Below are 15,086 nucleotides of genomic sequence, written 5' to 3'. Positions count from 1 at the left end.
CCTCATAAAATAGTGATGGTGGGTTGACGTGGTGGCACGTTGTCGCTTACATGCGAGGTGGCGGGTTGACGAGAGTTAACATGGGTTGTACACGACAACCCGCCATCTTTGTTGGCAAAAGCCGCTGTTGTCTGTGTATTATAAAATGCATCACTTTTTGCAGTTTACCTGGACATGTGTTATCTAGTTTACTATGAAGTTAACTATACATTAGTTATTGTTAATTCATTAATGATTGTTAATTCATTATTGTTAATACATTTTTAGTTGAAGTTAAAGTAATATATTATTGTTATCTATTTTAATAGTTTATTTATTATTGTTACTGTTGAATTTTTACAGATATTTGTGTCAATGTTGTCTTTTTTTATAATTACTCAAGAGACAATTAAGAAGTCATAAAACTGCATGCTACTGTTTCAAACTGACAAAACTGTATGGTAAATAAGAAACAATATTTTTAGTGCAGACAAACCATTTGTGGTTTTTGCACTTTTGTATCCTATGTATTGGTAATTATTGTGTAAATAAATTTCTTGATTAATTGAAAAAAAAAAAATTAATTTTCGAATCGTTAGATCTGCCATAGAAATAAAGTACACGCATCCACGCAAGACAACTTTTCCTTTTAATCAACGGTTATTGTTTATAAGAATTTTAAGATAAACTCAATACAAATGAACGATTAAAGGTCATTCTAGAATAAAAATAAAAATATTAATTATGTTTTCGCATATTTTCATTGAAGACAAAAACATGAAACTTAATTTTGAAAAATAAGATATTAGTTTCTTATGATTTTTTGTAGGTGTACACCTGGTATAATACCCATATTTATTTTCTTTTTCAGCATTATGACAATGAATTACAAAATAAGTTACCTAAAAACTTCATTTATTAATTGTAATTCACGTGTGTATGGCCTAAACAAAAATGATGAAAATGTATTGTTCGGTTAAATAATTTCTCTTAAAACCGTATTGTGGTGAAAATAATAATACATTCAACCAAAAACATAAAACAAAATATACATCGTTGATATAGAGTACAACAGACTAAAATGTGCTTTGTGTGGACTAGCGCGTTGTCGCCTATGAGCGTACACGTCAACCCGCCACCTCGTAAAAGAGTGGTGGTGGGTTGACGGGGTGGCGCGTTGTCGCATACGTGCGAGGTGGCGGGTTGCCGACATCGAACATGGAGCTTCACGACAACCCGCCACCTCTGATAAAAACTGGTGTTGGCGGGTTGTCGTGGTGGCGGGTTGCCGACATCGAACATGGAGCTTCACGACAACCCGCCACCTCTGATTGGCGGGTTGTCGTGGTGGCATGTTGTCGTGGTGGCTCATTGACTTGAGTGTGTACGACAACCCACCACCTCGGAAAATTGTGTGGTAGTGGGTTGTCGTGGTGGCCTGTTGTCGAGGTGGTGTTTTGACCTGTACGTACACGTCAACCCACCACCTCGGTTTTTTGTGGTGGCGGGTTGACGCCTCTGACCAAAACACCGAGGTGGCGGTTTGACGTGGTGGCGCATTGACAGCGACCAACTGGTACAATATCAAGTCAAAACAAAAAATATAGACGTCACAAACTCCTATTTCAAACTACACTTTCACAGAGTACAGATTTTGCAGTTTGCTCGCCCTGCGCAAAAAAAGCTTAAAAATATCGTTTTGATATGAATCGTATCGCTCTATGTGCCGATATAAATACAAATATCGTTTTAGGCGATACGATACGTATCGTTTTTTAAATATCGTATCGAAATATCGTATCGTCCCTCGCGTATCGCGATATTCCAATACGATACGATACGTATCGCGGTATCGCAAATCGCACATCACTATTTCATTTCGTAGTTTAGTTGTCGTTGGCACTGAATACTGAGGGAAGGGAGGATTGGATTGGATTGGAATTGGAAGAGTTCTGCTTCTGCTCAAGGTTAAGTTGAGTTGGGACTGTTGTGTTGTGACAATAATAAATGAAGTAAACCGATGGACATCGAACATCACAGTATCATTTGTGAACAAGAACATATTATTTCACTAGAGTATTTTTAAATAGATGTGCGTTATAGGCTAGGGTACGTGATTGTTATCTTTAACCTTCTCATTTCGGATCTCAAACTAGGCTAGACCTATTTTCTCTTTAGGCTTTGGCACAATTAGCCTAGGCCTAAGTTTACCTAGGCTGTTGCCAAACTTGTTCTAAAGCAACGAAAAATGAGGTTTATAGGTGTTGTGATATAGGTAATAAAATAAGCCAACTTTCTAGCGTTTCTCACTAAGTCATTTAGGTAGGCCTAGCATATGTAACTTACCTTTAAATTAAATTTCTAGGTTAAATTTAGCGACCCTAACACCTAAATCATGAAGTAAGAATATCTAAGCTAGGCCTAGGCTAGACGACTTAACCTACGATGTGCTAAGTTATTAGACGTCTATGAGTGTTACATAGGCTACTTATTGAATTAATAATTATAAAACATAATCGTATGAAACTAAAAATAAGTCTTGTTTTTATTCATCATCAATCTTAGAATGTAAACATTATTAAACATATTAACAGCTGTAATATATTAAAAATCGGATTGAAATTAATTAACTGGTCCAGACTTACATATATAGATATAAAACAAGATATAACAGTTGTTCTCCCCCTCTTGATTTCAACGTTACCTAATTCAATATTCACTTGCAACAACTACCTACATTTCTTAGATTTCAATATTCTTGAAGATCGTCTTAAGTGATAAGCAGCTTTGGCTCTTCAATATTTTCATAATTATATGCTGCTGAAGGTCCTTCAATGTTTTGTTGACCGGCACTTGCAGGTGTCTCTGACATTGCGTAATCCCTATTTGATCTAGATAGGTACGAAACCTTACATTTGATAGTTTCAACTCACAATTCAGTTTCAAACTTTGAAAATCAGTTAATGATACTAAAGTAACTTGACTGCCAGTATCAATTTCAAATTGTTTTGAACTTCCACCAACTTTGACTGTGACTACAAAAGGATCGTCTCGAGGTTCACCTAAATTGTAATAAATAGGTACAGTTTTTACCTGATTGCAGTCATATTCAGAATCTGCGTCACTTCTTTCAGATTCTGATTCTTGTATTTGCTTTATTGGCTGTCTGTCTATAAGAGATGAAATGCAGACTTTCTCGATGTGGCCTTTCTTATCACAAGATTTGCAATAAAGGTTCTTGGATCTACAATCTGATGCTTTGTGATTTTTTTCCCACAGCGTAAACACATATTTTCTAATCCAAGTTCTGTTTCAAGTAGATTTCTTTTCTTGAAGTTTCTAGATGATTGTTGGCTTTTTCTAGTTTTATTTCTCATAGAATCGAAACTTGACACATTTTTCAATGCTTTGGATTTAGAAATTTGTTTAACATCTGAATCGGTACCATATAACTTGTTTTGTATTTTAGCAGCTTCAATTGCTAGTGAAAATTCAACTGCTTTTTCAAAACTGATGTCGTTTCCTTGCTGGAGAATCTGTTCCCGAATTTCACTGTCACGAAGTCCTCGAATAAATAGCTTGTAAAATGCTATTAACTGGTTTCCCACAATTTTTTTCTTGGCAATTCCATTTTGAAGATATAGAGAGCTGTTTTAAAACTGCAATGTATTGAGAAATTGATTCATTAGTACCTTGTTCCCTTGATAAAAATTTGTGTCGTTCTGCGAGAACATTTGTCTGTGGACAGAGTTGTTTCTCCAGTAAATCAGTTTTAAAAGGTTTCATAGTCTTTTGAAGATGGAAGATCAGGTGCTGTTAAACTTGATAGAAGGGAATAATATTTTGCACCGAGTGCATTTATCAATATTCTTGCTTTTGTTTCCTTGATTTCTTTTGACTCTCCATGTAACTTTTTTAGTTCAAAGAAGTTTTCCAATCTCTCTTTATAAGATTTGAATGTTTCCACTGTTTCATCAAAAGATTCAAAGGTTATTGAAGAATTTAATATAGGTGTTGTGTCTTTACTGTCTTCTCCACTGTTTTCTGGTTTATGACTTGCAAGTTGTCTTACTAAATGAGCAAGAGCAGCAGTTTGGGCTTGTAATGTTTCCAATATTGCTCTGTTTTGTTCAGTCACTTTTTGATTATCCATTCAGAAAGTCCTGTTCTTTTCAAGCTTGAGTAATGCCTAATCTCTTTATTTTCACCTCTGAGTCGCCATTGTTACGTACTTATTGAATTAATAATTATAAAACATAATTGTAAGAAACTAAAAATAAGTCTTGTTTTTATTCATCATCAATCTTAGAATGTAAACATTACTAACATATTAACAGCTGTAATATATTAAAAATAGGATTGAAATTAATTAACTGGTCCAGACTTATATAGATATAAAACAAGATATAACAATGAGTATCAGCGTAGAAGACAGTAGGTAACATTTAGGGAGTCATTACATGGACTTAAGGATACCAGCATTATAGTCAATGATACCGGTGGTATCCTAAAATACAGTGTTCGCTTTTTAAAATTTATCAACCTGTGATGAGATAGGCATCCTAGTCCCTCAGTCCTAATGTTAGGGTCTATATCAACTAAGTTTGATTTGCCAAACTGCATAGAGAAAAATTTTTCATTTCATGGTTTGAATTTTATTCATCAATTTAATAACCAAAATAGGCCTACCCACAGTCGAAATGGCTGAGTTAGAACAGAATTCTGCCTGCAGCGAGGAAACTAGTTCTCTGTGTGACGAGGAAAGAGTTCGTAAACTTTTTCAAGCTTGTGATGCAGATGGTGATGGATTTATTGACAGGTAAGCCTAAGGATAATGCCTCTTTCTTAGCTTCTTTATTTGCTTAGTTACGGTACTTTGGTAGGCTATTATCTTATACGGAGGCCACATATTTTACAGCGTGCTGCAGCCGTTATGTTAGGTTGGGTTATCTTATCTTAAATAGCCTAAGTTTGTAGGAATATTGTCGTTTTGTTATGAATCGAACAATATCTTACCAGATGAGTCATACTTTCTATTTAATATAACCCAGCATATAACCGCCGCAGCCCGCTGTAAGCGTGACCTCTGTATAATACCAAAGTACCTATGCATCTCTAGTTCATTACTTAACTTAATATATATAAGGACTAGGCTTATCAACAAAACCCCAATTTAAGTTTAAAACTATTTGGCCACTAATCATTTACTTACTTACTTACTTACTCCCTCGACGTCGTTGACCAGCTCTTGCTGGATAGACTGAGTCAAAAATAAAAATAATATTTATATACATATTTACAAGTTTGGCAGCAGGTTAGACACAAATTTAAAAAAAACTCATCTAGGGAGTACCTACAAGGGCCTTGCCAGTAGCCACTCCCTCAGTTCGTTTTGAAAACTGAGGCCTCAAGGTTTTTAAAGTACAGTGGCAGTAGGTTGTACATCCTAATTGCCAACATAGGAAAGCTGTCCTTTTTTTTGTTTAGTGTGCAGAAAGGGATATTAAGGTTGGATTTTGACCTTGTATTGTGATCATGTTGGTCTTCTCTCAATGCAAGACTAGAGATGTTGGTCCTTATGTTGTTTAGAGTGATTAGAATGTACTGGCTGTATACTGTAAGGATAGGCTATTGAGTTTACTAAAAAGAGGTCTGCAATGTTCGTGGTAGTCAGCGGAGGAAATAAGTCTGACTGCCTTCTTTTGTAACAAAAGTATATCCTTACAGCCAGCTGCATGGCCCCAAACCTCCAACCCGTAGCTGAGATGGCTGTGGAACAAAGCAAAGTAGACAGTCAGTAGGTATTGCTTTGTCAGCATAGGTTTGAGCTTCCTAAAGTGATGCAATGTCCTCGATAGCTTGGTGCACAGGGCCGGTTCTAGGAATTTTTCAGAGTTAAGCGAACACCCGAATCAGAAATAAATTGTTAACTTAGGCCGTTATGCTCGTCAAGCATGACGTCACAATAGAAGACGGCAATGGCGTAATTTTTGCTGTTTGTGATCAGCTGCTTGTTTTAATATTTCCTTGGAAAATAAATAAATAAATACCTACGTCATTGCCGTCTTCTATCGTGACGTCATGCTTGACGACCATCACGGCCTAAGTAAACAATTTATTTCTAAATGTGAAAACAATTTTTACAGGATAACTTATATAAGTACAGGATACGATATAAGTTTTTACCTAACCCGCCATGTTAAACTTCCCAATCCCAAGCGTGATGTATACAACTTCTTGACTTCACGAGTGATGTAAAGTTGAGTGAAATGGATAATGAAAAATATTGTACGTAACCCCCTGTATATTGTTGGGTCAGGTAAAATCTTGTACGTTACACGTTACGCAAGAGCGTGTTTACATCACATAGGTGAATTATGCAGCTCGCTTCCGCTCGTTGCACAACATTCACCTGCGTGATGTAAAAACGCTCTTACTACACTTGTAATGTAAATAGCTATTACAAAGCCTATTACAATGAAAACAGGTGTAAGTAGATGACAAGAGAGGAATTTTTAATTGAACGCATTAAACATGTAGAAAACATGAAAAACCAAATTTATTACCTTGACAAAAAGAATACAAAATTTTCAATTTTAACAGTTCAAAAGCTTTTAGCAGTTAAAAATTAATTCTCCTAGCTTTGATCTTGGCAAATTCTTTAATTGCTGAGTCGGTATCAATCTGGTTCAGAACAGGTGTACATATACAACTAAAAGAGTGCAATACAATACAATGTAATGCTCTGATCTAAAAAGGGCAAGTTATCAGAAGTAGAAGGGAGGGGAGGGAGGGGGAAGTTTCTTGTTGTGACAAGTGGCGCTGCGCGCTTGCTTATCTCGAGCATGAGTCATGAAATGAAACCCAAAGGCGCCGCGCTGTACGCTGCCGAGCGTCAGCTCACTACAAATCGAAGAGTTGTAGGGCTGTACAAATATACGCATTTTTCAAGTGCTGTTGGTACAAACAGAATAAATTACTTTATTGTGGTGCTTTGAATACTTTAACTCTGAGCAAAAATAAACAAAATTACTTGTAAAATTAAAAAAAAATTCCGTTGGCGCCACGGCGCCACTTTTTCATGGCGCCATATGCGGCCGCGTAGTTCGCGTATGGGTTAAACCGGCCCTGTTGGTGCACACTTTCATGGTATGTTTTTCCCAGGTGAGTTTGGGGTCGATTATGAAGCCTAATAATTTTACTTCAGACAGGTTATTAGGGATGGGATTCCGAGCTAGACTGCAGGACATGTGTTGCGTTTTGCTTTCATTTAGGCAAAGCTTATTTGCTTTGAACCACGTCTTGGTTTTCTCGAAGGACTGTACAGCCTTGACCCTGGCTTCCTCGGGAGTGCTTGCATCCGCAAAGATAGTCGTGTCGTCCGCAAAAAGCAAGACGTTGCCTAACTGCTTGAGGTCGTTCACCATCACCAAGACGATAATTATATAGCACAGGTCCCAACACAGATCCCTGGGGCACGCCATGTTTAACTGGCAATGGACCCTTTTACTGCCATTATCTGTTTTCGATTTAGGAGGTAGGATTTTAAGGCAAGCAGTGCTGGTCCCCCAACGCCATATTGATGTAACTTTTCTGGCAGTTGAATGTGGGAGACGCAATCAAAAGATTTGCTTTTATCAGCTAGGGTGAGTGCAACTGAATTTCACTCTTCGACAGCATCGATTACCTTAGTGGCAAGTTTAAGAACTGCAGTAGTTGTGGTTCTACCGCTCCTAAAACTATACTGTGAGAAACTAAACAGACCATTGGTTTCAAAGTGTTGAACAAGCTGGGTTTTCATTATAGTCTCATAAATCTTTGCAAACATAGGCACTATGGAAATAGGTCGATAGCTTCCTACATCTTCATGGTTGCCCTTTTTAAAAATGGGCACTGTTTTAGAAACTTTTAAGACATCAGGGAAAACCCCATGGGACATACAAAGATTAAGTACTTTTGCTAGGGGATCAGCAATAATGTCCGCAACATGTTTCAACACAATGATGTTTAAGCCATGGATATCCTGACTAGTTGTGTTCTTGAATTGTTTGATTATTTTAATGATATTTTGAGGTGTTACATTAAGCCCAGTTAGAGAGTTTATAATAGGCTTGTCCGGTATTTTAGTTCTAGTTTCTATTAATCTAGTTTATTTTAATTCTGTTTAATATAATAGTAGCCCTAATCACAACCGTACTTATTATTAATATATATATATATATGAATTTGAACGGATGGTGTTTTTGGTCTCTAGCCCTTTCTTTCCCAAATTATGAAATAAACATTGAAAAAATTTATCTTAGCTTTATTTATTTATAATAGGCATTAATCAATACAAAAATATTTTTTTTACGCAAATTTACATTTAAATTAAAATTTTTATATCATGAGTAAAATAATCATCGTTGGGAAGTTACGGAATGACCATGAGTAAAACATTCATCATTGGGAAAATAAAATAATGCTATTTATAATTATATACAACAAATTATATTAATGTTTATAAAAATGTAACAAAGTTGTAAAAATACAGTAGTCTATAAGAATAAAAGTAAGGTAAATGTATATAATTATATTCTCAGGAATACAAGGAGTCCTCAATAAGCAGCTTCACAAATTGTGTGTACTGGTGGTGTTTAGCCTACTGCAATACCACTCATGTCATGCGGTTCCAACCACACATTTTCTGTGGTAGCCAATAAAACAATTTCTTTTTTGATTTAGGCACAGGTACAAGTCACATTTTGAACACTTCATTGTCGAATAGTTCTGAATACACAATTTGCATCTTTTCTTTGTCTCAGTTGGAAGTGGCCAATGGTCGACACCGTCGCACCTTACTTCATCAGCAGGCCTTGCAGAATACTTGTACTTCTTGGGTGCATTCGCTTCTGGAGAATCAACGCTTGGCCTTCCTCTCTTATTTTGTTTAGTTTTTCCCTCTCCGCTCTTAATTAAGGCTTCAGCAACTTGTGCTTTGAATACAACCAGAGATTTAGGTTTAGTTTCTGGCTCTAGTTGCTTCAAATGCTCGGCAATCGACCCGGCCGACTTACAACTTGCTCGTCTTTTAGGTGGGGATAAGGGACAGAGTGGGAGGAGCTAACCGGGATTACCCAGGAGTTTGAGGCGCTTCCCATGGTCTAACCACGTCGCTCGAGGCTAGAAGCCAGTCTTGCCAACTGAAAGTACTAGCTCTGTCGAACACTACACACGCGGCGTGTTTATACAGTCTGGCGTTTAGTTGACGTTGGCGCGCAATTCTAATGGATAGTTTCGTCGTTTCTATAGCAACCGTGACGTGACCTCGTTCTCGCGCATTCCTCTGCCTTTGTATTTTTTAATCTGCTTTGAAAGATAAGACTCGCTTATGTGCATTGACCATTGAATCAAATAACAATATCATTCGGGGTGTTTGATCGTTTGTTTGGATAAAACTACGTACCGTATATTGTAGAATTAAATTTGTAGTGTGGTAATATGGTATTTTATTTTATTTTATTTTATTTACATGCTTCAATACAGTTTAAAGACCATTTACATTGAAGCAGTTCATGCACTTATAATATTATTGCTTCAGTGGGTTTCTTCTTGTCTTTTCACTTCATTTTTACTTACACTTTCATGCCATGCATTTAATACTAACATAAAAACAAAATTATCAATAACTATAACAACAATGTATATATATTTAAAAAAGATTAACAATGATAAATTATATAAATATATAAATACTGAGTAGTAAAAATAAATAGAACAACAAAAAATATATAAATTAACATTTACTGATTGATTAATACTGTTTTTAATTTCAATTTGAAATTGTTTATGTTGTCAGAGAAAATATCAATATTATTGCACTTTTTTATTACGTAATTGTAGTCTTTCATTAATCGATAGAGGGGGGAGGAGGCATGGGCAGTGGTGCGGCTGTAGGGCAACGAGAAGAGATGTTTGTTTCTACTATTGAAGCAGGGTACGCGATAAGACAGGCCGGCCAGGCTAGCAGCGTCGTCAACCTCTCCACGCGCCAGTTTGTACAGGAACACCTGACCTATGATCGTTCTCCTCAGATCTAGACTCTGCAGCCCAAACAGTTGTAATAAATCATGGTATGGAACATCGTACGTATAAATATTAAAACATTTGTAAAATAAGTATCTTAAAAACTTTTTCTGGACTTTCTCTAAAGCATCTTTAAACTGTAAATGATATGGATTCCAAATTATGGAACAGGTTTCTAATCTTGATCTGACCAGCGAATGATAAAGCATAATTAATGTTTCAATGTTTCTAAAATTTGTACTTTGTCTAATTATAAACCCCAACATTTTACTTGCAGCAGCAATGCATGTTTCAATATGAAAATTAAAAGATAGTGCAGAATTCATGTGAACACCTAAATCTTTAATTTTGTTTACTCTACTAATTAAAATGCCATTTAAAAAATAGTCATTTCGTAAAAAATTTGTAGTCCTAGTAAAAGTCATTAGTTGACATTTAGAAACATTAAAAGTCATTTTGTTTGAAACACTCCACCTATAAACATTGTCAAGATCTTCTTGTAAGCTATTTGCATCATCAAGACTATTGATATGCTTAAACATTTTTAAATCATCGGCAAATAGAAGTGAATTTGAATTTAAAATACAGTCACTTAGATCATTAATTAGTATTGTAAAAAGACAAGGCCCTAGATTCGAACCCTGGGGAACCCCAGATTGGACATTGAATACAGCAGAGGAAAATCCATGATAGAAAACAAATTGTTTCCTATTAACAATGTAAGATTTGAAAAAATGCAATAAATCATTTGACATGCCATACCAATGCAGTTTCTGCAACAAAATTGAATGGTCAACCTTATCAAACGCTTTGGCCAGATCAAGAAATAACGTGTCTGTCTGAGCCCCAGAATCCAGACCAGAGGAAACGTAACTAGTAAAATTTAATAAATTTGTGTTGACTGATCTTCCTGGGACAAACCCATGCTGGTAATTTGAAATGTATTTTTGAAAATGTCTGAATAAATATTTGTGAATAATAATCTCAAATATCTTCGCCGGTACAGATAACACTGCTACCGGTCTATAATTTAAGACTTTGGATTTTTTTCCACTCTTAAAAATTGGAGTTACTTTGGTTGTTTTCCATCTTTCGGGAAATATATTAGTTTTCAAGCTTAAATTGTATAAAAATTCTAAAGGCCCAACTAAAAATTCAGAACAACCTTTAAATAAATATTGTGGGAGTAAATCTGGACCAGTAGTGCATTTTGATTTTAAATGTTTGATGGCGTCCTGCACATCCTGACAGCTGAGGCGAGGCAGTGTGAGGCAAGACGCGCCGGCCAGACACGGCCCCCCCACCGTGCACTCCACACTAGGCTCTGTAGTGTAACTCTCGTACACAGAACTAAAATATTCCGCGAATGCATTTACAACCACTCCTCCGTTATCCAGTCTTACTCCATTGTGCTCCATTATCATAATTTTATTTCGTTCAGATTTTTTACTTTGAATAAAATTCCAAAACTTACTGCTATCAACATTTATACTATCTTGCACTCCATTTACATAATTGCGATATGCTAGATCAATTTCATTTTTTACTGCTGTTCTCTGGACTTTAAATAAGTTATAAGCTTCATCAGTGTTTACTTTTTTCCACCTTCTTCTAAGTTTTTCTTTACGTTTTAAATTGTAAATAATAGAAGGAGTAAACCAAAAGGGATATTTTGCTTTTTTATTTTTCTTTAATGGACAGTTTTTATCAATTATTTCATAAAGTGTGCTATAAAAACAATCTAGAGCATCATCGACGTTCAAAATAGAATATAAATTTGACCAGTCAGCCTGTTGTAAATCTTCGTATATTCGTAGAAAATTGGCTCGTCTGAAACAATAACCAGCTGACTGGGTTGACCTTGAACGACCAGATAACGGAGTAGCCAACACAACAATTACCTCCAAAGCCGGATGATAAAGATCTTCACTAACTAATTGTTCACCGCTTCTCGTCACCACTACTTCCTCACAATTTGATATGACTAAATCCAATGTCTTATTTTGAAAGTTACGAACATCATTCTTTAAACTTAAACCATGCAAATTCAAAAAAATAAATAATTCTTTACATATATTGTCACCTTGATCCAAGCAAAAGTCCTGACCATAGATTGAAATATTAAAATCACCTAATACAATAATATCACAGTTCGATAATGAATTTAACTGTAAAAAACAATCAAAAAATCTTTGGTATGCTACTAGCGGTGACCTTGGCCTGAAATAAACAGTACAAATATACAATCCTCTCCCCTTGCTATTTACAACTTTTACACAAAGTATAGTGAAATGTCGTTCAAGAGCAAAAGAATCCGTCTGGTGGCCGGGCTGTTCGAGAGATGTCAAGTCTGAAGTAGAAAACTGTCTTGTGTGTCTTGAACACCGTCAAGTGAACAAAGAGCCTTTGATGCCCACAGAACTACCAAAAGGTCCTTGGGTCTATCTTTCCGCAGATCTATTTATGTGTAATAGAAAGTGGTTCTTGGTGGTTCAAGACTATTATTCAAGATTTATTGAATTAGTTGAACTCAGTGTTCTGTCCTCCAATTTGGTTGTAGGAAAGTTAAAGAACATTTTTGCAAGACATGGAATTCCATACAAGATTCGGACTGATGGCGGAACTCAATTCACATCACAAGAGTTCAAGGATTTTGCAAAAGAGTATGGGTTTGAAGCAACTACCACCAGTCCGTACTTTCCCAAGGCCACACTAAAAAAATAGGCCGTAATGCTCGTCTAGCATGACGTCACGATAGAAGACGGCAATGACGTATTTTTGCCGTTTGTGATCAGCTGCTTGTTTTAATTTTTTAATTGAAAACAAAAATATAACCTTAATTACGTCATTGCCGTCTTCTATCGTGACGTCATGATTGACAAGCATTACGGCCTGTTTTTTTAGTGTGGCCTTGACTTTCCTCAGGCAAACGGTGGTGCTGAGAACGCAGTGTCAATAGCTAAAAGAATATTGTTGAAAAATAAAGATCCAAATCTAGGGTTATTAGTTTACCGCACAACAAAGTTAGAATCGGGACTGTCTCCAGCAGAGCTGCTTTATGGAAGAAAATTGAGGTCAAATCTTCCATCATTGAAAGATTTTGAAAAGGTCAATACTAATGATTTGATTGGTTTTCAACAAAACGACAAACGCATAAAAGAGAGAATGAAGAGGAATTTTGACAACAGGAGACGAGCTAGTGAACTAAAACCTCTGGAAGAAAGGGATTAGAGACCTGAAATGTAAAGGAGAAATCTTATCAAAATCAGATATTTATCCCCGATCATATTGGGTAACACTAAATAATGGAAGACGGCTTAGAAGTGTGGTGGTGGTAGTCTTGTGATATGGTTTTAAACTATTCTGGTTGTCAGTATTACCTTGGATTACTGGAAAAGTGTGATGGGGGCCCAGAGAATTGGACCTTTTACCCAGACCAGGAAGACAGCCCAAGCCAGCTTTGATTACACTTATTTAACTAACACACTTAAATACCCTAATTTTGGTTGACACCTTCCAAACTAATATATAAATATATATAAGAAAAACCTGATTGAAGCAAGAATTGGTTGAATTGTAACTGGTAGATGAACTAAGCAACCCCTCTAACCGGCAATTTAATCTCTTGGAACATGTGGCTTCGAAACATGAAAAGGATTGTTTGATTCCGTTAGGCGGAATCAAACTTGATAGTTATTTACTACATTTTCCAGCGTACCTGCGAAGCCAGTGGCTTCCCCCCCTGAGATTTACTTCTAGCCTAACATATTTTAATATTTTACTTAAAACTAATAAGTTAACTTATCTTGATTATTGTTCATTCTGTACGAAGTTTGAAGACTCGAAGTTCGTCAAATCACGGCAGCGGGCAGACAGGGGCGAGAGAAGAGACGAGCCGGCTGAGCTTAGAAAAAATTGGTCCAAGAAAAAGAGCGGTTGAACGGCATGCTAGCGCCTTACGCCATGAAGCTGTGGCGCTTGCGTCACAGAAGAAATCGATGGCATCTAACACTATAGCCATTAGAAGAAAGACTACATATTGATCAGCCTAATACAATCCCTCATGTACCTGATCAACTACACCACGACTCTTATCGAAGAAGTCAGAGAATCATAAGAAGACCAAAACGATATGATTAAAAGAAGATGTGTGACAAAGAGAGATGTGGTGTTATTAATTAACCATATGTTTTATGTTTAAAAGACCAGATGAACTGATTATTTATTGTTATTATTTACCTTTTGTTTTGAGATGAGTTGTTGAAATTACTAGATAAAATACTGTTCCAAAAATGTTCATTTTGATTAATTAGATAGTTTCTTCACACTTAGAAATAACACGTTCTAGGACGGTAGTTATGATGGAATTAGTTATACAAATTATTTTCCTGTGCTAAAATTCAATAAAAACGTATATAAATACCTGCCTAAACACCATCGGTCCCCTCATGAGTGAAATTCAAAAACGTGTGTATGAGTAAAACTACCGAAAATGCATATATGTGACATGTGGGTTGGCACTACTGGGGTGGTTGTGAGAGGTAGAGGAATTCATTAGTTCCGCTTTTAAGTTAATATTTTACCATATTTTCAGTCGGACATATAACATGTTATGTATAACATAATTATTTCAGTAATTCTTTAGTAAAGATAAAAACTTGTTTGATCACCTTAAGGACTTCCTGTTGTCTGTTACAATTTTATTTGTTCAATTGGCGTTTTTTTTTATTTAGCTAAATAAAACCTTTATTTAATTGAAGTAAACTAATATAGGCCTATTTATATTCACTGTACTCTATTTCAAAAATATATCGATTAATATATCGAGAAACAAACAATTACACGTAATAAAAACCTCGCTAGTCCGCTGCATTGTGATAGCTGAAAATCGACGGAATAAAAACCGCCACTACAAGAAACAGAAGTTGGTACGCCTGCAGCTCCCTCCACAGCTGCGCGCGCTGCTGGCGCTGCCGCTCAACACATCCCCACCTAAAAGACGAGCAAGTTGTAAGTCGGCCGGGTCGATTGCCGAGCAGTTT

The 15,086-nt window shown here is 36.1% G+C and overlaps 1 protein-coding gene across 1 annotated transcript in view; it reads left to right on the top strand.

Moving 5' to 3' along the window:
* The first annotated feature begins 1,966 nt into the window (after positions 1-1,966).
* Positions 1,967-15,086, top strand: part of LOC128982942 (colorectal mutant cancer protein-like) — a 217,105-nt gene continuing 203,985 nt past the window's right edge. The window contains exons 1-2 of the mRNA XM_054402042.1: positions 1,967-2,254; positions 4,663-4,798. Of these exons, the coding sequence (XP_054258017.1) occupies positions 4,680-4,798 (119 nt within the window). The 5' untranslated portion in view covers positions 1,967-2,254; positions 4,663-4,679. The remainder of the gene's footprint in view (positions 2,255-4,662; positions 4,799-15,086) is intronic.

The sequence above is a fragment of the Macrosteles quadrilineatus genome, unplaced genomic scaffold (genome assembly GCF_028750875.1).
Source record: "Macrosteles quadrilineatus isolate MER2022 unplaced genomic scaffold, UCM_ALF_1.0 Scaffold_1__1_contigs__length_201487025, whole genome shotgun sequence".
In the NCBI taxonomy this organism is placed as follows: domain Eukaryota; kingdom Metazoa; phylum Arthropoda; class Insecta; order Hemiptera; family Cicadellidae; genus Macrosteles; species Macrosteles quadrilineatus.
Note: the sequence above shows the minus strand (reverse complement) of the source record. Positions and strands in the feature narration are given on the sequence as shown.